Source organism: Pygocentrus nattereri, chromosome 4, assembly GCF_015220715.1.
Source record: "Pygocentrus nattereri isolate fPygNat1 chromosome 4, fPygNat1.pri, whole genome shotgun sequence".
In the NCBI taxonomy this organism is placed as follows: domain Eukaryota; kingdom Metazoa; phylum Chordata; class Actinopteri; order Characiformes; family Serrasalmidae; genus Pygocentrus; species Pygocentrus nattereri.
In genome coordinates, this window is record NC_051214.1 from 47,838,374 (window position 1) to 47,864,703 (window position 26,330).

A 26,330-nucleotide genomic window follows, 5' to 3' on the forward strand; every position below is an offset into this window, starting at 1 on the left:
TATCGTATCGTAATTATTGTAGGATTAGGTCTCCTCTACCTACACATTTTCTCTTAGTTCTTTATTACTTTTTAACTTATTTTAATGAGTTATTATTATTATTATTATTATTATTATTATTATTATTACTATTATTATTATTATTATTATATAATCTCTTATCTTCTTTTGATCTTAATCTCTTACCAATTAAACCTCAAGTTTTATTTTTATTATTATTTTTATCTTTTTGTCCACTGTTATTTTTTAATTTTCTTTTAATTTAAAGCGATTATTCATAGATGTAGGTATATAATAATATAGATATTATTTTCCTTGTCATGTCAGTCCCCGTTTTTGTAAATGCTCGGCTACATTGAAAATGAGGGTTGCCCTCGGTGTACTTCCGAGTCAAAATAAAGGTTGATTGATTGATTGATTTCACAAACTAGACAGAAAATCCTTTTTAATAAAAGGCCAAGTGTGAACAGGCAGGTGATCAGGGACTGCAGTGTTTATTTCCCCACCCGTTTTAAGGAAAACCGCGCCCCGTTTGCGCCAGGATTGGCTGAGATAACTGGGAGTTTGAAGGACTAGCCAATCACAGCGCAGGATGGCGGAATACGGGCGGGGAAGAAAAACCCAGTGCGTGTGTGCGGAAGGACAGATTCTCAGAGAAGGTGCGTTAAAGCTTTACTCTCCTCAGCTGCGGTTTAAGCTCTGCTGCGATGGTTCTGACCCTCAGTGCATGCCGTGTAGAGCCGTTCCTGGCGTGGTTCGTGCTGTCACTGCTCTGTGGACTGCTGTCTGTGCAGGGAGACTCACAGGCTGCGGTTCGCCTCCTCACTGTTTACCTGGCTGCACATTCAGCAGGACAGGACATGGAGTAATGGATCTCAGACTCTGTCAGCAGGACTGTGGTGTTTCTCATGTGCTGGGTTTGAAAATGGGGTACAGGCGCGGGATAGAGGGGTCTTTGGGCTTTGTTTATGGTGGGGGTGCTGGAAATATCTTCTCACCACTTTTTGGAAAGCTCACATATTGTTCTCACCATTTTTTGGAGTGCCCCATTTTGTTCCCAGCATGTGTTAAAGTGAGGACAAAATGGGGCTTTTAAAATGCACAGCTGGGTGAAAAACCGAGAAACTCGTCAAAATCCGTGAGACAGCTCTGGGACGACACTGCTTTATGTTCACCATTAAAGGGGAACCAATTTCTCAGAGTAGGAGATGCGAATCACAGGGGCCTGCTGTGAAATGGTTCAGATGTCTTTACAGTGGTGGTGACCGGAACCAGGGGAACCAGGGGTCACCACAACACAGATATAGCCCTTTTATTTACTCTTCAAAACCACCAGTGACCCTCTTAATTATTACGTAATTATTGTTTTATTTGGGGCATATTTTACCCCACAGCACCCGTATATACCTCCACCGTATGGGACTGTAAACAATGTACATTTTAGACCAGAATCTTTTCAAAACTATCACACAACAGTGTCTCGGGTATTAGGCTGTGCATTCATAACCGTTTCACGTAATACGTTTCTGTGAGGAGCTTTTAGAGGAGGACGTCTGGTTCCTATCACCACCACTGTGAGCAGCTCTGGCTCGGTAAGTTTCTCTAGAACAGAGCGTCTCACACCAAACCGCTCTGAACGGCTCTGTTTACACTATAAACATTTGACTCTGCAGAACTTTCTGAAAAATGAATGGACTTTTCCCTTAAACTGTCCTGTCATATTTAAATAATTGTCAATTACATATTTGCTATATTTTCACCCAGTAATGTACATTTCTACAATTTCCTGCAGTTTATTTGGACAAATGCCGGCACAAATCAATATTTTAAATGATCAAACTGTATAACAAATGTTTCTTTTAATTTATCGTTTTTTAATTTGAGTTTTGGTCACATAACTAGATTTTTATCAAGATATCTGGCCGATGTTTCTGGATAACCAAAAAAAATCTAATGGGTAGTTTTAGATGTTCATCCAGTGCAACCAGAATCACAACCGGTGTCTTTCTTTATCATCATAAATCTCAGTAGTTGTATATTAATAATAGCAGTGTTACCTGCTGAGCCTGCGCAAACAGCCATCCATCCGTGTCATGAGGGGGAGGTTGGTGGTGCTGGAGCCTATCCCAGCAGTCAGAAGGCAGGATACACCCTGGAGAGGTCGCCGGTCCATCACAGGGCAGACAGACAGACACAGACAGTCACTCACACCCAGGGGCAATTTAGCATGTCCAATCAGCCTGACTGCATGTCTTTGGACTGCGGGAGGAAACCGGAGAACCCGGAGGAAACCCACACAAACACGGGGAGAACATGCGAACTCCACACAGAGAGGACCCTGGTCACCCGGCTGGGGAATTGAACCCAGGCCCTCCTTGCTGTGAGGCGACAGCGCCACCCACCGCACCACCGTGCTGCCACCGGCATAAACAGTCATTTCAAAATGAAAATTCAACAGAATCTGAACACATGAGTGAAAGCTGGAAGATCATTTTAACTGCTGAGACATTAATAACAGACCGATAAAGATGGGTACTAATAACAGAGGTTTGAGGAAGTTCAGCTCAGGTTAATATACCTTGGCTTGGTAATGTAAACACTAGTCAGGACAGTCTAGATGGTAAGCAGGGGGTTTCTAGGCCAGTTTAAGACAAAAATAAAATGTGCATTATTAGTTTGAAACAGCACTAGTTTCCCCTCCTTTGTTCATTGTGATCTATCCGTTTGTGCTGCTCTAATCCAGCGCTGTTTTCATTTTCTGTTTTGGTATCATCTTAAGAGCACCTTGTAAATAATTCCCGATCCCGTGGGCACTTCAGTTTATCGTATTGACTGTTCCCTCTTTTTGTACCGATTGGACTGAGCTGATTATATCCGTTTCTCCAGACCTTTGTCCTCTGCAGGCTTAGTGTGAATCCTCATGCTGTGTTGATGGTGTGTCCTGTGAGCATCTTCCGTCCATCCTGGTGTGCCGAATTTGTGGGACAGCCTGTGATTTGTTCACTTGTCCCAATGTTGTTTGGCAGAAGATTTTTCTCCAATGTGAGCAGAAAAACTCAGAAGTACCTCTGCTAGGGTTTGTTAGTCTATGGTGCCAAACTGCCACTGTCGGCTGTTTGAACTGCTTTAGTTTAGAGTGACAATGGAATCATTTTTGTTTACTGTTGTTCCTTTTCTTCAAAAACCCTTTGCTACACTTGGAGGGATAATTTTTAACTAAATACTTTTTTAATCCCACCTCTGCATTTAACCCATCCATGAAGTGAAACACCACATACACACTAGTGAATACACACACACTAGGGGGCAGTGAGCACGCTTGCCCAGAGCGGTGGGCAGCCCTATCCACAGCGCCCAGGGAGCAATTGGGGGTTAGGTGTCTTGCTCAAGGACACCTCAGTCATGGACCGTCGGCTCTGGGGATCAAACCGGCAACCTTCTGGTCACAGAGCCGGTTCCCTAACCTCCAGCCCTCGACTTCCCCTAACAGTCCCTTTAAAAAAAAAAAAAAGACACTCTGCTCTTCAAGGGTTCTTTAGTAAAGTCAGTATAGCACATAGGTTCTGTTGTTATGGTGTCACATTTGTAAGAATAGCAGAACCATTTTTTGGGGCTTTATAGAACCATATACATCACATTCCCCATCAATCTGAGGAACCATTTCAAACAACCGTTTAAGCAAGCAATTGGTTCTTTGACTGTTCATGGTCCTGTATAGAACCATTGCCTTTATTATAGAACCCTTGAAGAACCACCTTTAAGAATGTAGAGGTAGGCCTTTGGCATTTACAAGCTAATGGTGCAACATGTCATCGTTTTCTCCCTGAATATTTCTCAATTTACTGAACCCTCCAGAATTATTGGCACACTTGGTAAAGATGAAGTAAAATAAAAGATAACCAGAAAACAGAAGACATGTCCTTTGTAATTGTGAGAGGGAGATCAGCTTTATGTTTCACCCGTTCATTCTTTATAGAACAAACACTTTATGTGTGGCTTGGGGCCGTTTCTTGTTTAAGCCTTCTTTTTGTCTTTTAAGTAGTTTTGGGGCAATTTATTCTTGTTTAGCTTCTTATTCTTTCGGTTGTTTTGGAGCAATTTCTCTCCCACCTGGGCTAAGTACTGTACCAGTCACTCCTCTACAAGGTGTGACAAAGGGCTGCTGTTTGCCATTGTCTTAAGTAGATTAAGTAGGTGTGTCAACCCAAGGGCTTCTGGGAATTGGAGTTCCCTGAATTTGTGGTGCCTCGCTGCCGCCCTCTGCTGGCGGCTGGCAGCACAGACTGGACCCTTACAAGAAGTTTATAACCAGTGCTTATATAATTACCAGTTACAGTGTAGTTTACAGTATAGTTTACAGTATAGTTTACAGTATAGTTTACAGTGTAGTTTACAGTATAGTTTACAGTATAGTTGCAGTACAAAATAAAGCCTACATGTAGATTAGTTATGTACTCAAAGTTTACAACTCTTACACCTAAACTACACTTAAAAGTCCATATTTATAAACTAAAATGTGGACATTTAGTCCCAAGAAGTATTTAAATAGTGCACTTATAAATATAAATATACTACTAGTTAAGTACCTTTGGGAAATATACTTGGACCTTACTTAAGTCGAGTATTTTTTAATGCATGGGGAGTCACCAAAACCACAGTTAAACACCATCTCTGTGTAGTGGTGGGCAATATGGGTTAAGATATTTCAATATTTACAATATTTATGATAAATTATGTCAAAATACTCATAGAGCACTGAACAACTGTATGGACCCTAACAGGACAGAGTTATAAAGATTGTAATGAGCCTCTAAAGAAAAAGTGTAAACTGCAGCTGCATAGTAACGAGTAGATTGATTGGATGTCAGCTCATTATGCCAGTGTCGTATTTTTATGCATTGGATTTTCTCCTACTGTTGGTTCCAGCTTCACTGCCACTGTTTCCACCTTTAAACTAAACACCAAACACACAAATATTTAGTGGTTTATTCAAGTTTTCATGTGTTTCCTTACAGTAAAGCGGCGTAAGGTCCAGGGAATCAACGCTGGTGATCCAGTAGACTCTCACCATCATGGGGAACACTGCTGGTAAGGATGTCTTTTACCCTGCAGGACCTAATGCACAAATATTTTCAGGAGTAATCTGGTTACATGCATGTCTGAGATATTATGTTTTATAGGTTTATGTTGGTTGTGTAATGCGTTCTGGTTCTGTGTGTTAATGACAGCATTAATAGTCCTTTCAGTTGCAGCTGTTTCAGCATCTTTCAAAACACTGTGGTCACTGTTTTGTCCCTCACTGTACTTATTATGTAAAGAATATATATTATACTAATTAATAAGCTAATGATATGTTTGTAATTTTTTATGTAAATAAGATGTGTTATGTTGGGGGTCAGTAAAGTGGGGGTATTGTGGGTGGGGCCAACTAGGTTATGGGTATGTGGGGTGGGAGTAAGGAGGGTAGCGGTAAATACGGTGGAAGTAAGTTGGTGGGGGGTGGGTAGGGGGTGTTACCCACTGTCTCTCCAGTGGTGACATGTTATGTATTTAGCAGCAACGGGGGGCTGTGTGCCCCTCCCAAACAAAGATTTGTAACATCTCTGTCTCGATCTTACCTGTCCTACAGTGACCACACAGCCTCTCCTGTCTCCTGTCCTCCCTCTCCCTCTCTGTCGCATGTCCACATGCAGCTCGTAAAGGTGGAGAAAGAGTAAAGAGACTCAGTTGTGACTCTGTTCAGTCCTACCTCTCCTCTCTGGGCAGCCAACACTTATTATACCTGCCCTGTTCTGTGACCAGGCTGTGGTCACTAAGTCTGTACTGTCTCTGCTCTGTATCGATGACACTCAGGATATATTCTTCCAATTTATACTCTGTTCTAGGGCCCGATAGCATTCTAGTTTTCTCTCTTTATCTCTCTCTCGCTCTCTCTCTCTCCCTCTCTCTCTCTCTCTCTCTCTCTCTCTCTCTCTCTCTCTCTCTCTCTCTTGTTCTCTCTCTCTCTCTCTCTCTCTCGCTCTCTCTCTCTCTCTCTCGCTCTCTCTCTCTCTCTCTCTCTCTCTCGCTCTCTCTCTCTCTCTCTCTCGCTCTCTCTCTCTCTCTCTCTCTCTCTCGTTCTCTCTCTCTCTCTCTCTCTCTCTCTCTCTCTCTCTCTCTCGCTCTCTCTCTCTCTCTCTCTCTGTCGTTTTCTCTTGTCCACATGCAGAATTGTGAAGGTGCAGAATGAGCAAAGAGACTCGTTTAATATTCTGTTTAGTACCGACTGCAGTCAGGCAGGATGAGGAGTCAGCGAATTTGTTACAGCTCAACACAAGGGCAACAGAGTGGATGCAGAACGGCTGTCAGAAGAACTTAAGGACTTCAGCAACTTAAGACACAGAACCCAATCAGGACTTGCCTCAGCAGGCCACGCATGGACCGTCCCTGAGTTTACTAACGCAGAGCGTGACGTCCATCCAAATCCTGCAGTTTAACAAGAGTAGTTGTATAGCCTCACTGTTTGAAAGACTTGCAGTGGCCCCTGTTTGGGTCTTCGAAGGGCTGACCTTCACACTGCACTGACCACTTATCCTGTGTCTACACTCTGTCCATTTTACCAACTGCACTGACCATATAGTTTCACTTTGTAGTTCAACAGTTACTGCATGCTTTGTCACCCTGTTCTTCAATGGTCAGGACACTGACAGTGGTGGTGTGTTGGTGTGTGTTGTGCTAGTATGAGTGGATCAGGTACAGCAGTGCTGCTGGAGTTTTAAACACATCTGTGTCGCTGTTGGACTGATAACCAAAAACATCCAGTCAGCAGCGTCCTGTGGGCAACGTCCGGTGACCACTGATGAAGGACTAGAGGATGACCGACACAAACTATGCAGAAGCAGATGAGCTGTCATTCCTGGCTTTACATCTACAAGGTGGACCAACAAGGCAGGAGTATTGAATATAGAGGAGAGTGAGTGGACTCCAGCAGCGCTGCTGTGACTGATCCACTTATACCAGCACAACGCACTATCACACCACCACCAAGTCACTGTCACTGCAGTGATGAGAATGACCCAATACCCTAATAATACCCACTGTGTGGGGGTCCAGACGGTTGAAGAACAGGCTAACAGAGTATCAGAGAAACAGATGGACTACAGTCTGTAACTGTAGAACTACAGAGTGAAACTATTTGGTAAGTGGAGCTGATAAAGTGGACAATGAGCGCAGAAACAAGGAGGTGGTTTTAATGAAGTGGCCAGCTGATGAAATCCATATACGGCAGGGGTCGGCAACCCAAATGTGAAGAAGAACCATTTTGTCAAATTTCAAGAAAAATCAAACCACATTGGGAGCCACAAGATTTTCTATCTATTTTATTGAAGTAACATTTCACCATCTTGGGTGTGAACATGTCTCAGTGTGTGCTGATGTACTAGTACAGACTAAAAATATGATATAATTGAAAACACAGACTTACTTTGCTCTGCTTTAAGCTCTAGCTCAGCTATAGCTGCTTTTCTCACATCTCTGGCAGGAAACTGGAACAAAGCTAGAATAGTTTCTTGTCAAATGTCTCTCCTGACTTTTTATGAGGTTGAAGTCGCTTCTCGTTCACCAGCTTCTTGTTTGAATTTTGTAATGTAACTGCTGCACTGTTTAAGGTAGAACGGGAAAATTCAAACGAGAACCTGGCAAATGAGAAGCTGACTACAGCCTTGTGACTTTTTAGAGTTTGTCAGTTTCTCGCTGCTGATAAAACCTGTCAGGAAACCAGTTGGAGTGATTATAAATGTAAAGAAGTCCATTTGTCTCCAAATGATTGATGTTCGTCTTGCATCTTTCTCTTTGTCTTTTCGTTAGCTACTAGCTAGGCGAGACTGTTGTCTGTGTTGGTATGGTGACCAGCAGTCTGCACACTAACCTACAGGGTTAAAGGGTGAATTAGCAGTTCTACATTATCTCCAGCATTTAAGACCATTCATTGTTAAAACTGTATGAGAGCAATCAGCAGACAGCAGTCTCACCTAGCTAATAGCCATGAAAAGACAAAGAGAAAGACGAATATCAATCATTTCCAACTTTCCGAGCTATTTTTATGCTTTAGAATTAAACAGGCCGTTTTTGATACTGTGCCTTTAAGACTGATATATGTAAATGGTCACTTGTCTGATAGGCTGCCCTGTATTGTGCTTCATTCAAAAAAGCAATACGAGCTGAAACAGTCCTTATAACTGTAGGGCTAAACAGCTGTAGACTGAATACACAGATAAGTGTGAACAAGTTGGACAGAACAAAAAGAGCTAATTCCAAACTAACTGTTTTTGCAGATTTGTTTCCATATATCAGTTGTATATATGTAATATGTATGTGTATATATATATATATATATATATATATATATATATATATATATATATATATATTATATGTGTGTGTATATATATATATATATATATATATATTTTTTTTTTTTTTTTTTTTATTATTATTTTTTTTTGCAGTAAAAATAGCCATTTAAAAAATGAATTTTTGGAACATAAAGACTCATTGTTAGATACATTGTTAGACTTATGGGGAAAAAGAAATACATAAATACTATAATATAGCCATTTAACGCTCATTCACCAACCATTCTTAAGAGCAAATTTCTTCTTAAAACCCACTAACACAGGTCTCAAGAAGATTCTGAGATGCAGCAGCGTTTTCTTATTTGGGATTTGTTCATAGGTTAGAACAGAATCTACACACAAAGAGCACAAAGGTGTGAACAATTCTGCAGTGGATCTAATGTAGACTTTTTTCTTAGTCTCCTTTTAAGAACAAACTTAGGAAAAACTGGTGAATGAGATCCATTGTTCTTAATTGATAATATTTATGATATATATGGATCTGGTTCACCAACCTTTTTTTATTGCATTTGGCTGACACTCTTATCCAGAGCGACTTACGGTTTGATCATTTTACACAGGTAGGCCAAGGTGGTGTTAGGAGTCTTGCCCAAGGACTCTTATTGGTATAGTGTAGGGGGCTGACCCAGGTGGGGATTGAACCCCAGTCTACAGTGTAGAAGGCAGAGGTGTTAACCGCTACACTAACCAACCACAACCAACCCAGCTAATCTTCTCATAGCATATTCTGGAGGCTGCATCTAACACGTCTACATGTCTTTAAATCTTTTTAGTGGTCATTCTGGTCTGTTTTGCTTGGTTGTTTATAGGGTTGTAAATGCAGTAATGGTGATGAGACAAGTTCTATCAGAGCAGTAAGAGTTACAGCTCGCCTACCAACTTGACATTGTGGTCTTCTTAATGACGTAATGGAATATTATAAATACGGGAAGTTATCTTGATCAAAGTCAAAATCTGCTCATCTAACTGACTTGCGCAGGGGGAAACAGTGGAGAATAGAATTTGACAACTCTTAGAAACTGTCATGAACCTAAACGACATAACGACATAAGTGCAGACCAAATGTTACAGGTGTTCTAACCAGCAGTATGATGCCTTGCTTCATATGACTTAGACTTAAGATAAGATAAGATAAGATAAGATAAGATAAGATAAGATAAGATAAGATAATCCTTTATTAGTCCCACAGCGGGGAAATTCACAGTATTACAGCAGCAGCAGAGTAACAGGAGTAATGCACTCAGTAGTAGAAACGGGAAACAGTATAAGCATTATAAACATTATAAATAATAAAAATTAAAGCCCTCTCCTTGGATCACCACCTTATCGTGGTGGAGGGGTTTGCGTGCTTGAATGATCTTAGGAGCTATGTTGTCTGGAGCAAAAGCTCCTGGTAGGGTCTCCCATGGCAAACTGGTCCTAGGTGACAGGTCAGACAAAGTGTGATCCATAATAACCCCTATGAAGACACAAAAGCAGGACTTGTGTACCCTGCCCGGAACAGGGTTACCGGGGCCCCACCCTGGAGCCAGGCCTGGGGGAGGGGCTCGCCAGCGAGCGTCTGGTGGCCGGGCATTTACTCATGGTGCCCGGCCGGGCCCAGCCCGAAGGAGTTACATGAGTCCCCCCTCCCATCGACCCACCACCAATGGGAGGGGCAGTAGTAGGGGTTCGGTGCGTTGTGGATCGGGCAGTGTCCAAAGGCGTGGGCCTTGGCGTTCTGATCCTCGGTTGCTGAAATAGGCTTTTGGAACTTGGAACGTTACCTCACTGGCGGGGAAAGAGCCTGAGTTGGTGCGCGAGGTTGAGAGATACCGGCTAGATATAGTCGGGCTCACCTCAACACACAGCTTGGGATCTGGGTCCAATCTCCTTGAGAGGGGCTGGACTTTATTCTTTTCTGGAGTTGCCCATGGTGAGAGGCGGCGGGCAGGTGTGGGCTTTCTCATAGCCCCTCGACTCGGTGCCTGTATGTTGGGGTTTTCTCTGGTGGACGAGAGGGTAGCTTCCCTACGCCTTCGGGTTGGGGAACGGGTCCTGACTGTTGTCTGTGCTTATGCACCGAACAGCAGTTCAGAGTACCCAGCCTTCTTAGAGTCCTTGGGAAGGGTGCTTGAAGGTGCTCCTCCTGGAGACTCTATTGTCCTACTGGGGGACTTCAATGCTCACGTGGGCAATGACAGCGAGACCTGGAGGGGTGTGATTGGGAGGAATGGCCTCTCTGATCTGAACCCGAGTGGTGTTCAGTTTTTGGACTTCTGCGCAAACCACAGTTTGTCCATCACGAACACCATGTTTGAACACAAGGATGTCCATAAGTGCACATGGCACCAGGACACCCTAGGCCGCAGTTCAATGATTGACTTTGTAGTCGTGTCATCGGACTTGCGGCCATGTGTTTTGGACACTCGGGTAAAGAGAGGAGCTGAGCTGTCAACTGATCACCACCTGGTGGTGAGTTGGATCAGGTGGTGGGGGAAGATGCCGGTCAGACCAGGCAAGCCCAAACGTATAGTGAGGGTTTGCTGGGAACGTCTAGCAGAAGAACCTGTCAGATTGATCTTCAACTCACACCTCCGTCAGAACTTTGACCAGATATCGGGGGAGGTGGGGGACATTGACTCAGAATGGGCCATGTTCCGTTCCTCCATTGCTGAAGCGGCTGACTGTAGCTGTGGCCGTAAGGTAGTTGGTGCCTGTCGGGGCGGTAATCCTCGAACCCGGTGGTGGACACCCCAGGTGAGAGATGCCATCAAGCTGAAGAAGGAGTCCTACCGGGCATGGTTGGCCTGTGGGACACCAGAGGCAGCTGGCAGGTATCGACAGGCCAAGCGATCTGCGGCTTCAGTTGTCGCCAAGGCAAAAACCTGTGTATGGGAGGAGTTTGGTGAGGCCTTGGAAAGTGACTTTAAGTCGGCTCCGAAAAGATTCTGGCAAACCGTCAGGCGACTCAGAAGGGGAAAGCAGTGTGCCACTAGCACTGTATATAGTGGAGATGGTGTGCTGCTGACTTCGACTGAAGACGTCATTGGGCGGTGGAAGGAGTACTTTGAGGACCTTCTCAATCCCACCGACACGTTCTCCAGTGAGGAGGCTGAGTCTGGGGACATGGGAATAGGCTTGTCCATTACTGAGGCCGAAGTCGCTAAGGTAGTTAAGAAGCTCCTTGGTGGCAAGGCTCCAGGGGTGGATGAGATCCGCCCTGAGTTCCTCAAGGCTCTGGATGTTGTGGGGCTGTCTTGGCTGACACGCCTTTTCAACATTGCGTGGACATCGGGGGCGGTGCCACTGGATTGGCAGACTGGGGTGGTGGTGCCTCTTTTTAAAAAAGGGGACCGGAGGGTGTGTTCCAACTACAGGGGAATCACACTCCTCAGCCTCCCTGGCAAGGTCTATGCAGGGGTACTGGAGAAGAGAGTCCGGCTTATAGTCGAACCTCGGATCCAGGAGGAACAGTGCGGGTTCCGCCCTGGTCGTGGAACACTGGACCAACTCTTCACCCTCTCCAGGATTCTGGAGGGTTCATGGGAGTTTGCCCAACCAGTCCACATGTGCTTTGTGGATCTGGAGAAGGCATTCGACTGTGTTCCCCGGGGTATTCTGTGGGAGGTGCTTCGGGAGTACGGGGTACATGGCTCTTTGCTACGAGCCATTCAGGCCCTGTACAAACAAAGCAGGAGCTTGGTTCGCATGGCCGGCAGTAAGTCAGACTCGTTCCCAGTGAGAGTTGGACTCCGTCAGGGCTGCCCTTTGTCACCGATTCTATTCATAATTTTTATGGATAGAATTTCTAGGCGCAGTCAAGGGATGGAGGGTGTCCGGTTTGGTGACCTCAGGGTCACATCGCTGCTGTTTGCAGATGATGTGGTCCTATTGGGGATATCAGGCCGCGAACTTCAGCTTTCGCTGGATCGGTTTGCAGCCGAGTGTGAAGCGGCTGGGATGAGAATCAGTACCTCTAAATCCGAGACCATGGTTCTCAGACGGAAAAGGGTGGAGAGCCCTCTCTGGGTCGGGGATAGGCTCTTGCCTCAAGTGGAGGAGTTCAAGTATCTCGGGGTCTTGTTCACGAGTGATGGTACAAGGGAGCGGGAGATTGACAGGCGGATTGGTGCTGGGAGGGACTCGGAGTAGAGCCGCTGCTTCTTCACGTCGAGAGGAGCCAGCTGAGGTGGTTCGGGCATCTGGTTAGGATGCCTCCTGGACGCCTCCCTCGGGAGGTGTCACAGGCGAGTCCACCTGGGAGGAGACCCCGGGGAAGACCCAGGACACGCTGGCGCGTCTATATCGCCCAGCTGGCCTGGGAGCGCCTCGGAATCCCCCTTGGAGTGCTTGTGGAAGTGGCTGGGGAAAGGGAGGTCTGGGCTTCATTGCTTAGGATGCTGCCCCCGCGACCCGAACCCCGGAGAAGCGGAAGATAATGGATGGATGGATGGATGGAAAAATTAAAGCTAAATCTCTCAACAAAATAAGGATAATAATAAAATAAAATAAAATAAGAGTTGCATAGCCAGGTTCAAAGGTTTAGACTTAGACAGACTTTATTGTCATTGAAATTAACACCGTACAGTGCGCATAACAACGAAATGTCGTTGCCTTGGCTCAGAGTAGATCGGCAGTACAAGTAATACAATGTAGTGCAAAGTGTAGTGCATATGTAAACATATCGCTGCTGTCGGAAGAAAACCTTGTATCTCCAAAATAGTAACTTTACAGGAGAAGGAAAAAACATACTTCACTTTCAATGTAAGTCAATGGAACCAGAATTTCTCCCGTGTCATTTTGGGTCATTTCTTTTAGGCCATTCATCATAAAATTTACAGACAATGTAAAGAGTGACAGATACTTTCAAATTATGTCAACAACTGAAAAATGCCAAAAATGGAGATACAAGTTTTTATTCCGACAGCAACGATATGAATGTCGACAGATAAATAATTTTTAAACAGGTATATGTACATGAGTATGTTGCACTGGAGGTCCCATGTATGAGGTAATCAATAAGGAAAGATTTGGAGCAGCTTGTTATTTAGAGTTCAGCAGTCTTATGGCTTGTGGGAGGAAGCTGCTGTTTTTGAACCTGGCTGTTCTGCTTTGAAGGCTTTGGAACCTCCTTCCAGAGGCCAGCAGCGAGAACAGTCCGTGGTGGGGGTGGGAGGGGTCTCTGCTTATGTTCTTAGCTCTGGTCAGACAGCGACTTTTTGCAATGTCCTGTATTGGAGGAAGTGAAGTCCCAATAATTTTCTCTGCATGATATCCCGATACCATTAAAAGTATGAACTGTTTTTATCCCTCCAGGGTCTCATCTGTTCCACACTCCCTCCACCTCCCCTACAGCGCTGACTCCACCCAGACTGCCTTCACTACCAGCCCTGAACGCTCAGTCCTTTGACACTGTGAAACAGGACAGTATCATTCCAGCAACCGGTGGCACTAACTCTCCATCCTGCTCACCTCAGAGTGAAGCCACTGTTTTAGAGGGTGCAGCGTTTCCAGCAGAAGAGGGCAGAGGACCATCTGGCTGTGCAGAAGGAGAAATGGAGGCAGTGCAGGAGATGGCCCTCACTCTTTTAAGGCTGCTAGAGCAGCACGGAGCATCTCTGGGGTTGTGTTCAGGACCAGCTGGAGCAGCAGGTAGGTACCGGTCTCTGAAGGCATTGCACACTCCAAATGGAGACTTATCAGAAAAAAGACAAGCGGAAGGTGGTTGCACAAGTGACCAAAGAAACCCACAGATGGGAGTATTTTCTCCCTTCAGACGTTAGGAGAGCTACTGTATTATCTTAGTTTAATGACATTTCAATGTATTTTGTTCTTTTTCTTCATAACAAGCCCAAAAAATCACTAGTTGTTTGCTGATGTCTCTGTATCTAGCTAGCTAATTTCCCCGTACCACCTTAAATGTTGGTGTTAAAGGTGGAAGGGGAAAATTTGAACAAGAAGCTAATGAATAACTGACTTCTGTTCATATCAGAATCAAAACCAGAATCAGAACCCTTTATTGATCCCAGAGGGAAATTGCAGTTGTTACAGTTGCAACCACTTGTGTAGAAGAATAAACACTTTAATCATTTAAAACAAAGAGAAATTTGCAATATATACACAAGATTTCATTTATTTATGAACACAGTAAAGTGGCTGTGATAATAAATATTAAACATCTAGTATAAAGCAGTTCAAATGATTGTACCTCTGAGTTTTTGCACACTATTATTATTATTATTATTATTATTATTACACATATGAACAGTTTGGTATTGAGTTTTGTGAGTCACACACTGAGGGAGGAGTTATAGAGTTTGATGGCCACAGGTAAGAATGACCTCCTGTGGCACTCTGTGGTCATTTCGGGAGAACGAGTGTTGCACTGAATGAGGGGTGGGTCATAATAAATAATTATATATCTGTTCTGTCTCTGAAAATGTAGGTTTTTAATCAGATTTTAATCAGTTAAAAGAGACAACCACGACGACTGATGAGACGTTTTGCTTTGATAGGGTTAAAATAATAATATCTGGACACCACAAAGCCTGACACATAGTAAAATAAACTAAGCTAAGTTTAAATATTAGCTGCGCTTCCTTTCAATACAGAATACATTTTTCTTACAAACTAGCATCACATTTAAGAACTTCTGCAATGAATGAAGTGAGGTTGTTTTATACATCCAGTAAATTATGGTACATATTGTAAATGTGTTGTAAAAATGCCTGTAATATAAGTACAAATTCTTTCATGTTTCCTGTGTGGATATTTTATCATAGTATTTAAGATTTTAGCTCAGGAACACGGCTGGGATAAGAGTCATCAATAATCTGTGTGTGTGTGTGTGTGTGTGTGTGTGTGTGTGTGTGTGTGTGTGTGTGTGTGTGTGTGTGTGTGTGTGTGTGTGCCAGGGCTGCTGAAAAGTTTGTTGGCAGAGAGAGGGCAGATGGTGGCAGAGATTCAGCGTCTTAAGGAGACAATGAAGGTCGGTAGAATTTTTATGACAAAGCAAACGTCTTGATTTATCCTTTTTGTGATTCCTATTTAGACTTTAAACAAATACACAGATCAAAGCCTAGAAAGCCCTGATAATATGCAACCCCATTTCCAAAAACGTTGGGACGCTGAGCAAAACATAAATAAAACCAGAATGTGGTGATGTCCAAATAATTTATAACCTATATTTAAATGACAGTAGTGAAAAGATACCATTTCGTTTTGAATTTGATGCCAGCAACATGTTCCAAAAAAGCTAGGACAGGGCATGTTTACCACTGTGCTGCATCACCTCTTCTTTTCACAACACTCGGTAGGTGTTTGGGAACTGAGGAAACCAATTGCGGTAATTTTGAAAGTGAAATGTTTTCTCGTTCTTGCTTGAGAAAGTATGTCATCTGCTCAGGAGTTTCTTTTCATTTCTTAGTGTTCAAAATGTATTCAGTGGTGACAGGACTGGTCTGCAGGCAGGTAGGCCAGTTTACCACCTGGATTCTTGGAGTCATGCTGTTGTAGTACATGCAGAAAATGGTTTGACATTGTCTTCCTGAAATAATCAAGGCCTTCCCCGAAAAAGACGTTCTTTGATTTGCATTTGTGGATGCAGCATTAAACCTGAGGACCTAAAGATCACAGCCAACCAGTATTGGTTTTCAGCCTTGTCCCGTGCATGCAGAGATTTCTGTGGACTCTCTGAATTATGAAGTTTTTTGCTGTTTCATGTCAAGAAACATTCTTGACCTGTCTTTCACAGGGTGGTGAACCCCTCCTCATCTTTACTCCTGAAAGACTCAACCTCTCTGAGACGCTCTTTTCATCCTCACTCATGTAACTGACTAGAAGTAGTTGTGAGATGTTCCACCAAGTGTTTTTAGCAATACGCCACTTTAAGAGTCTTTTGTTGCCCTGTCTCAATTTTTTTGTCAAGTTTTGTTGGCGTCAAAATCAAATTGGGCGTATATTTTTCAAAAACAATGAAGTTTTTCAGTTTCAACTTTTGATATGTCATCTTTCTACTATTTTCAATTAAATATGGGGCTTAAATAATGTACAATAAATGCATTCTGTTTTTATTTACATTTTGCACAGCATCCCAACTTTGGAAAAAGGGTAGTATATATTGTATAAGTCAAAGTAAATACTGAATACTTCATTGCAAATACTAAATAATTCATAATAGGTACTGAATAATTGTAGATACTGTCATAGTAATTCATAGTATATACTGAATACCTTATAACAGTTACTAAATACTTCATAGTAGTTACAGAATAATTTATAGTAGTTATGATTAAAGCCTAATGATTAATAACTGGATGGGGAATTCAAGGGATAAAACTATATTAAAATTCATTCGTTATATTTTTGGATACACAGTTACTAAAGTGCACTTTATGTGTTTCCTGTTCTCTGTTGGTTGGTGTGCATATCCTCCCTGCTGTCAGACAGAGCGGGCGGAGTGGGAGCAGTTCCAGTCTGATCTGCGGGTGGCCGTGTCCGTGGCTGACCGTTTGAGGTCTGAGGCAGAGGAGGCCCTGAAGAGCTTCCTAGACACTCATACAGACACAGAGCAGCGTCTGGTCGAGGTGGCGAGAGAACAGAGCCTGAGAGAAAAAGAGCTGGAGAGCATGAGGGTCCAACTCACAGAAGCACAACATACACTCTACACGCTCACTGTAGAGCATCAGCGCACACTGACTGAGCTGGACACGTTCAGACAGAGGAGTAGGATCAAACCCTGGGAAGATCAGCACGCTATGGAGGAGAGTCAGACTGGAGCACATAAAGAAAAGAGAAATCAGGGCACAATGACAGACCAGAGGTCTGAGTGGAGGGTGGAGAGTCTGGAGCCAAAGACAGAGGAGTGTGAATTAAAAACAACAGATTCACAGAAGCCTGGACAGACAGAGGAATCGGAGGAACGTCCCAGAGGACAACAAGGGACTGAGGACAGGAGAGAGGAAGGCAGCCCAGTGAGAGAGCCACGGAGGATTATAATGCTGTCCGAGAGGTCCAGGTGAGACCACCACTAATAAGGGCTTTGATAAATTGAATCAACTTAATACTGGGCTACCACACGGAGAAGTTTTGGAAATGGTTTAATGAACATATTGACATGCATAAAATCACTTAATATTTTTGTAAGAATTCTCAGTGTTTTTCTCTGCAAATGTTCACTTACTGCCAAATTAAAGCGCTTTTGAATACTTTTAATATGATCAGTATAATCTGTATTCTATTTGTACACACAGCTGCTATGCAAGGGACATATACCCCTAAAATCCCCACTAGGGGGCAGGTCAGGGCAGGAAAGTCCCCAGCCAGTATCAGTACACATTTCACTGCTTCTGATTCAGGACCCACAATAAACTGTCTACAACATTGTTCTGTTCTAAGTACACTGACTGGCCAATTCATTAAAACCACCTTGTTTCTACACTCTGTCCATTTCACTGACCAATCAGGAGCATTTTGTAGTTCTGCAGTTACAGACTAGAGTCCATCTGTTTCTCAATGGTCAGGACCCCCACAGAGCAGGTACTATTTGAGCAGTGGGTCATTCTCAGCACTGCAGTGACACTGACATGTTGGTGGTGTGTTAGTGTGTGTTGCGCTGGTCAGCGTTGATCAGACACTGCTGGAGTTTTAAACGCCTCAGTGTTGCTGCTGGACTGAGAACCAAAAACGTTCAGCCAGCAGTGTCCTGTGGGGGTCCTGGTCATTGAAGAACAGGATACCATGGGCTGCTTTTCCACTGTCGTGCCAAATGGATGGTTATGGTTTCTGTTTCCATTCGTTGGACCGATAAATCAGAATCAGGAAAAACCCAAGAAAGATACGCAAACTAACTGCAAACAGGCAAACAGCAACATACACGCCAACCGCCACAAGCATGCTTGATTCCGTCTCTCATCTCGTCGTCTTGTTTATCATCTAAATGGGTGGTATTTGAGCATGAGTTGCTGAAAAAGCCTGCACTACAAGTGGCCTAGGCTGCTGCTTACAGCTCTAACAGACCAGGTCTGCTTTCTGAACTCGACTTTGCTCTCACTACTAAAAGTTTTATCAACATTTAGTCGAACCGAACATGCGCTGTGGTGTTTGGATCTCTTTAGCTAAGCTAAGGTAGCATGGAGAGAAGGGCCAGCTACCTTTAGCTTAGCTAGGAGACTTCAGCTTCAGACACTAGGAACAGGTTTGTTTTCAGCTTTCTGTTCCTCTGCTGTCTGAGACTCTAAACAGCAATGTGCTTTCTGCAGGAGTCTTTCTCAGATTCTTCTGCCTGCTCACTCGCCATCCGTCCCGCTGGGGAGCTCCCAAAACCTCACCGGCGCAGCAAGCCCGATCAAGGTAACGCTCAGCTTTGTTCTTCAGGGGATTGAACAGTCCAGTTATTCATTTAGAATCATTTGATTAGATGATGGAAAAGGTTGCACTGAATTTTCTGAGGAGTCTTTAAAGGGAGGTTTGGTGGAGCCAGTTGCACCAACAGAGCTTAGAGAAGTCTTATATAAGACCGAGCAGGTGAACACTGTCCTTTTACACCAGCAAGAAATGAGGTCCTAGAAAAGTGTTCCACTGACTTCTTCATGGTCTACTATGAACCTTCAGCTTAATGTAGACAGTAGGTGTTCTTAGATGCATCGCGATTCTCGCTTTTCAGATTCTGAGTTGTACGACAAAACATCCTAATCAGATTTTTATACAGGCTCCACCTGCTACTATGAATTATTCAGTATCTACAGTGAATTATTCAGTATCTGCTATGAATTCTTCAGTAGCTAATATGAATAAATGCGTCTCTATTGTGAATTATTCAATAACTGCCATGAATCATTCAGCGTCTACTATAAATGATTCCGTATGTACTATGAATTGTTTAGTAACTACTATGAATTATTCAGTATTTGCTATGAATTATAAAGTAAGCCCTTTAAGTTATTCAGTAACTACTATGAATTATTCAGTCATTTCTATAAATCACTCAGTATCTACTATGAATTGTTTTGTAAGTTCTGAATTATTCAGCATCTACTATAAACTATTCAGTAACTACTATGAATTGTTTTGTAAGTTCTATGAATTATTCAGTATCTACTATAACTTATTCAGTAACTACTATGAATTATTCAGTAAGTTCTATGAGTTATTCAGTATCTACTATAAATTATTCAGTAACTACTATGAATTATTCAGTAAGTTCTATGAATTATTCAGTATCTATTATAAATTAGTCAGTAACTACTATGAATTATTCAGTAAGTTCTATGAATTATTCAGTATCTAGTATAAATTAGTCAGTGACTACTATGAATTATTCAGTAAGTTCTATGAGTTATTCAGTATCTAGTATAAATTATTCAGTAACTACTACGAATCTTAAAAATAATGTAGATACCAGGTGTGGAAAAAATAACATATTTTAGATGCATAGTGATTCTCTTTTCAGATTCTAAACTGACTGCTGAAATATCATAATCAGATTTTTATGTAGGCTTCTTGTTTCCCCACTGCAAAGCACAATAATGATGTACGTTTGCAGTAACAAAGAAATTTGGCCACAGATTTCATAAGAAGTAAAAGGCCCAAAACGAGAGTGAACGTACATAAAAACATGTATGTAAGTATATGCAAAATACATTCTGTACACAATATGTGGCACAAAGATTAAAATTAAATTAAAATATTTATTCAAATTTAGAATTTAGTGTAAAGTTTAGGCTACATTCAAATTCTGCTGAGCCAATACTGCTTAATGATGACAAACACAGGGAAAAATCGGCCTATAGAAACCAAATAGATGGGCAGTTTTTTTGGCTTTCTGAATGGAAATGGATTCTAACTGTAAGGTTCCCTGTGACATTCCCACACTTAATGCACTATCCATCTAAATCTGGACAAATGTGTCTCCAGAGCGCAGCTACACAGCCAGTTATTACAGTAATTCAGTTTTCCTCACTCTGACCCTACAGTGCTGGGACTGTTCATTGGGTAGGGTACCTGTGTGAAAAGCAAGCAAATATTTGAATTAGTGTCTTTACAGGCTTCTACAGTTTGTTAAAAGAGGATTTAAAAGCATTACAGTGCTGTTTTTTCCTGATGTGTGCTGCATGCATAGAGTCAGGAGGCAGTAAAAGGAAGAAGAGCGCCTGAGTGGCTGTTACAGAGACAGGACAGCTGGTCCAGAAGCCTCCGAGGTGAGGACCACAGTGACCTGCGCATGCACGGTGGAAAGAAAACAATATCAGAAATCGGATTAGTGCCTCTTCAGCCTTGTAACATAAAAGTGATATACAAGTCATTCAGAGTCATGTTGGCGTTCTCCATCAACGCTCTGGGCTACTGTGTAATGCTATGAAGGAAAGCAGGAGGACTGAGAGTTTATGCTCTGATGGTGACGCATGATGTTCTGTAGTCCTGTTTCCTTTAATATCATTTTTTTGACTTATTAAATATCTCATGTTTAAGCATTCCTATGTTTTATGTACCCATTTCATAAATAGGGCTACTAAATGCAGGTTCTCCTATCAATTTTGTTGTTTTTATAGGAGATGCAAAAAAAGCACAGAAAAGCTGAAAGATGGTGTTAAAATAGATAAAGAGTGGATTTGTTCTACAGAGGCACACATCTCTGAGTGTGTGGATGAGCTTAGTTTTCTGATGGGGGGTAAAAGAGTAATATTTATGTCCAAACAAGTTTACACATCCAGACAAAAAAAAACAACATTTTAGTATATTTGAAATATGTTAAGTGCGTTTGGTTTCTTCTCCATTTGGAGTAGAAATTCAGGTTGATACATATTAAAAAATCTATTTCTGTCATCCCAAATCTAAATAATCTTAATATGTCCATTAACACCTGTTATTATCATATACGCAAAAAGGAGAGCTTCATTCCACACATATTTTACAGTCACTGGTGTTTAATGAACGTGGTGTAACACCAGCGACTGTGACTCCAGTGACTTTCTGGTTAAAATAAAGAATTTTATAAATCGGCTGGCTCTCTGGCCGTCAGGTGACCTTTTAAGTATTTAAGGCAAGCATTTTAAATCAATAAATAATAATAAAAATGATATACAATATTATTTTGACAAAATTTCAACAACCCAGCCATTAAAGCACATAACACCAGTGACGCATAGACGTTATGTGCTGCCTGAAGAGCAAAATTGTGAATAAAATAGTGAAATATAATAACCAAGTGTGGAAATATACCCAAACAGTTTAATAGAGCTGAAAATACTGTGTTAAGATATAACTAAAGAGTCCTGGTAACACCAGTGACCAAAATCTCTGTGACTAATTTTTACAAAAAATACAAATTTTTAAATTTAACATTTAAAGTTAAACCTCTTATAAATATTGTTTTATAGTGAAATGGTTTCCCAAACGTTGAAAATCATTTGTGTTGAGCTGTTGTACAGATGCAGAGCGCCTGTGAAACAGGATAAAGAAGAAAACTCAGAGAATCATAAGGGGAAAGTGTGTAAATGTACAGACTTCTTCTTGGAGCTGTTCCTAATATTTTAAGCATCTTTTTAAGCCCTGCAACCTTTGTGACATGGTTTCCCTCTATAAATGGAGGATGACCCGTTTCCATGCTGAAATACATTCCAAACACTGAACTGTATTTCAGAATATATTGCCGTATTCACCCAAATCGATTTTAAAATACATTTATTTTTAAATGTATGGGGGAAAAATTGCACATAGAAACATACCATGTAAAAATAAATGCATGTTTTTATCAAATGCATTTGAAAATGTATGAAAACAGCCAGAATCCTGTCTAATGCACTTTACTGTTTAGTACCTTTTGAAATTAATTTGTATCTTCATTTTAAATATTAGCAAATGAACCTTTAACATGACAAAAGCAGGAGTTGTAGTTATTGATACTCTGTAAACGCTGAAACTACATACCATCGAAAAGCATTAATAAGAAAAATAAATAGGGGATTTTTTTATAACGGGTATGTTTTATGTCTGACAGGTAGAGATGACGACCCTGGCTCTGACTCACTGTCTCCATCCAGCAGCAAGATCAGGTCAGGTGATTTTAGTAGAGGTCCTGTCTATAATAAGTGCATTAGCCTGACTTATTACCATTATTACGTGGGTGTCAGTGTGTAGTTCAATTTCAAACGGCACCCTGTGATGCTCATACTGCTCTGTGCTTTAACCTTCAGGCCTCAGGATGGGTTCAGTTTGCTGCTGCGACGACACGGCGGCTCCAGGAGAAATTCTCTACTCCGCTGGTGCCAAAGCCGGACGCAAGGATACAGAGTGAGACAGATTTTAATCCAACTGCCTCAAACCCAAACCAAACTAGAACCATGAACACTCAAAGAAGCCTATGCATGCTGAAAGGGCTCTTCATATTGATCGAGAATGTGCTGTAGATGGTTCTATACAGAACTTTACTGAATATGGCTCTATTTAGCACCAAAAAGGGTTCTTCTGTTGTAGCAAGGCTGACATCGTAATGATGGAAGAACCCTATTTCGTGCTATACAGAACCCTTTTCAAACACATCCTATACAGGACCATGCACATTCTCCAACGGTCTGCAGAACCCATGCAAAGAACACTTTATTCATGCATAGGGTTCCTTGAGTGTTCATTGTTCTATATAGAACCTTTTTCTAGGCTTAAGAACGATATTTTTAAGGGTTAAAATACACCTTAATGTTATTTCCAAATACAGCTGTCTAGAATTCACTCAAACCTAATGTGTGCATTTATATGGCTGTTATATTTGCAAACACAAAGTCTCTCTAATGTTACAAATATTAAAATAACCAAAATAAATAATTAGATTGGGTCTCATTCACCCATATCTTCCTAAGTTTGTTCTTAAATATGTTCTTGAGAAAGGTCCTAAGAAAAGGTCTACATCAGATTTATGACGTGTCCTTAAAGCACAGAATTGTTCACACCTCTGTGCTCAAGTGTGTAGACTCCTGTCACGATTGGCCCCTCCCAGTCCTGTCCATGTGCTTTTTTGTTTACTTTTCATCCACATGCTTCTTTGTTTTGGTTCTTAGTCCAGCCCCTTGCTTTCGTGACTCCGCCCCTGATTGTTGCCACCTGTTTTCCGCCTGTCCCTCGTTATCCCTGTGTTTTATAAGCCCCGTGTTTGCCCCGGCCTGTGTTTGCATTGTTGTTTGTTTGTATTTCGTCATGCCGGTCCCTCGTTCTATCCGTGTTGGATCTTTGAACCTGGATTTGCCCTCAATAAAAGTCGCTTATCTCAGCGTATGCATCCGCCTCCTCGCTCTCAGGCGTTACGGTTCCGTTCCTTCCTAAGAGCAAATCCCAAATAAGAAAGCAGTGGTGAATGTGAGCATCTGAAACTGTATAAGTGGGTTTTAGAAAGAAATTTCTTTTTAAGCATTGTTGGTGAATGAGGCCCTATTTCAGGCGTTTGCAGCAGCAGCAGCAGCAGCAGCAGCTGCTAACCCCCCACTCCATCTCTTTAACAGAACATAGAAATCACAAATTTCAGCAGCAGCTGGGAGGACGGTCTGGCCTTCTGTGCTGTTTATCACTCCTACCTGCCCACACACATTCCCTACAGCTCGCTGAAGGCTGAGGAGAAGGTAAAAAAGCAAATAATTCCTTTCAATTCCTCTCATTTTCCATAAGCTTTCAAAATGTCTTGTTGGAGGGAAGAATGTCCATAATGTAATATACTGAGCTTACACTCAGCCCTCAATATAGTCTAAATAACGTGACCACGATGAAGCAGCATATCGCTGTTGTCAGAACAAAACCCCGTATCTCCAAACGGTAACTTCATGCAAATCAGTTTTGGCCATTTCTTTTAGTTCTGAAATTTACACACAACGTGAAGGACAACTGCTATTTTTAAATAATGCCAAAAACTGAAAAAACAAACACGGACATCGAGGATTTGTTCCTACAGCAGTGATATCTACCCCTTTCATCATGTGGCCTAAAAATGTCCTTTAAAAAGACAAATGATTCGGTAAATGATTTCAACACAAACTGAGTTTAAACGTTGTGTTGCAGAGGCAGAACCTGGACCTGGCCTTTCATACCGGTGAAAGTGTGGGAATTAAAGCTACACTGGTAAGTCCAACATCAAACCCTGCTGAGATTACAGTCAAACCTAAATGTTAAGAAGAGCCATTTTGCCCTTTCAGTAAAAATCAAACCAAGTTGGAAGCCACAACTTAATCTACTGACATCATGGCTCTAAACATGTCTCTGTATGTGCTGATGTACAAGTATAGGCTAAAAAAATGAATGTAAACAAAAACACAGACTTTGCTCTGCCTCAAGCTTTAGCTCAGATATAGCCGCTTTTCTCACATCTCCAACAGGAAACTTTTCCTCAAAAGCCAAACAGTTTCTTGTCTCTCAAATGTCTCGCAGCGTTTTTCTTCTTGTTTGAATTCTCTTTTTCTACCTTAAATGATACCTGGGGGGCCAGAATGTAATGCTGCACCATTTAAGGTGGAATGGGAACAAGAGACCAGCAAACAGCTTTGTGACGTTTTAGTTCTTGACGGTTTCTTGTTGCAGATTAAAGTGATTATAAATGCAAAAAAGTCCATTCGTCACCAAACTATGACCTAAAAATCTTATTCTGCTGTGGAGCTGCAACGGGGCAGTAGAAGAGCTGAACGCAGCTCTGGAGACACATGTGGCCAACCTCTGGGTGAGGAAGTAGTTTGAGAACATAGGATAAACCGATAGAACAAACTTATTGAATTTATTATGTTTTTATTATCATGTAAGTTTCGAACAGAACATTTCCAGACTTTTGGACCGATGAGAGCAGATTTTAATGGACGTGTCTTCGTTCCCCTGCAGGCGGTGGAGGAGATGCTGAGAGACGAAGGCCCAGACTGGCAGAGGGTTCTGGGTTATGTAGAAAGCATGTACCGCCACTTTGAGATGTGAGCTCATCAGTTAAGCTTCCGTTTTATCCTCCACCGTTTTTAGATCTAATTTGCACAACAAAGACATGAAAGGGCAATCTGAGAAATGCCAGGATTACAGAGGTGTAAAACTGCCCCAGGTGCAGTTCACCATACTTGGGCAACCCCCCTGGTCTTACTGTGTTTGTCTCATGACCAGTGAAATGTCTTCTGAATGATCAAAGCACTTTATATATTGCAATGTAACAGGTGGGCACTGGATCGCAGGGAACTGACAATCTTAAATAAAAGGGGAATTCCACTGCTTTTTCAGAATTTCTAAAAAAAAAATAATAATAATAAAAGTCACATTTGTTTACGGTGGTGGTGAGGAGAACCAGACGTCAGACGAATTTGATTCCCTTTAAAAGCTCGTTCACAGAAAATGATTATTTACAGTAGTTGTTACGAATAGTTATGAATACGATGTCTGAGGCATCTACAGTGCATCCGGAAAGTATTCACAGCGCTTCACTTTTTCCACATTTTGTTTTGTTACAGCCTTATTCCAAATTTAATTATATTAATCTTTTTCCTCAAAATTCTACACAAAATACCCCATTGTGACCATGTGAAAAAAGTTTTCTCGAGAGTTTTGAAAATGTATTAAAATTAAAAAACAAAGAAATCATATTTACATAAGTATTCACAGCCTTTGCCATGAAGCTCAAAATTGAGCTCAGGTGCATCCTGTTTCCACTGATCATCCTTGAGATGTTTCTACAGCTTAAATGGAGTCCACCTGTGGTTGATTGGACATGATTTGGAAAGGCACACACCTGTCTATATAAGGTCCCACAGTTGACTGCATGTCAGAGCGCAAACACCAAGCATGAAGTCAAAGGAATTGTCTGTAGACCTCCGAGACAAAATTGTCTCGAGGCACAAATCTGGGGAAGGATACAGAAAAATTACTGCTGCGTTGAAGGTCCCAATGAGCACAGTGGCCTCCATCATTCGTAAATGGAAGAAGTTCGGAACCACCAGGACTCTTCCTAGAGCT

At 42.0% G+C, this 26,330-nt stretch overlaps 1 protein-coding gene across 3 annotated transcripts; it reads left to right on the top strand.

The window, feature by feature from the left end:
* Positions 1 to 594: 594 nt before the first annotated feature.
* LOC108426262 (cytospin-A-like) lies at positions 595 to 25,704 on the top strand. Of its 3 annotated transcripts, none has more exons than XM_017695616.2 (12): positions 595 to 659; positions 5,016 to 5,088; positions 13,692 to 14,027; positions 15,290 to 15,363; positions 16,820 to 17,391; positions 18,635 to 18,725; positions 20,494 to 20,572; positions 22,372 to 22,426; positions 22,568 to 22,664; positions 23,864 to 23,980; positions 24,414 to 24,473; positions 25,221 to 25,704. In XM_017695616.2, the coding sequence occupies exons 2-12, from the start codon at positions 5,073 to 5,075 to the stop codon at positions 25,308 to 25,310; spliced, it is 1,587 nt and encodes a 528-aa protein (XP_017551105.1). In that variant the 5' UTR covers positions 595 to 659; positions 5,016 to 5,072; the 3' UTR covers positions 25,311 to 25,704. The 3 variants fall into 3 exon arrangements, with proteins under 3 accessions (XP_017551105.1, XP_037393809.1, XP_017551106.1); XM_037537912.1 differs by lacking the exon at positions 25,221 to 25,704 and adding an exon at positions 24,930 to 25,014; XM_017695617.2 differs by lacking the exon at positions 595 to 659 and adding an exon at positions 2,995 to 3,042.
* The last annotated feature ends 626 nt before the right edge of the window (positions 25,705 to 26,330 follow it).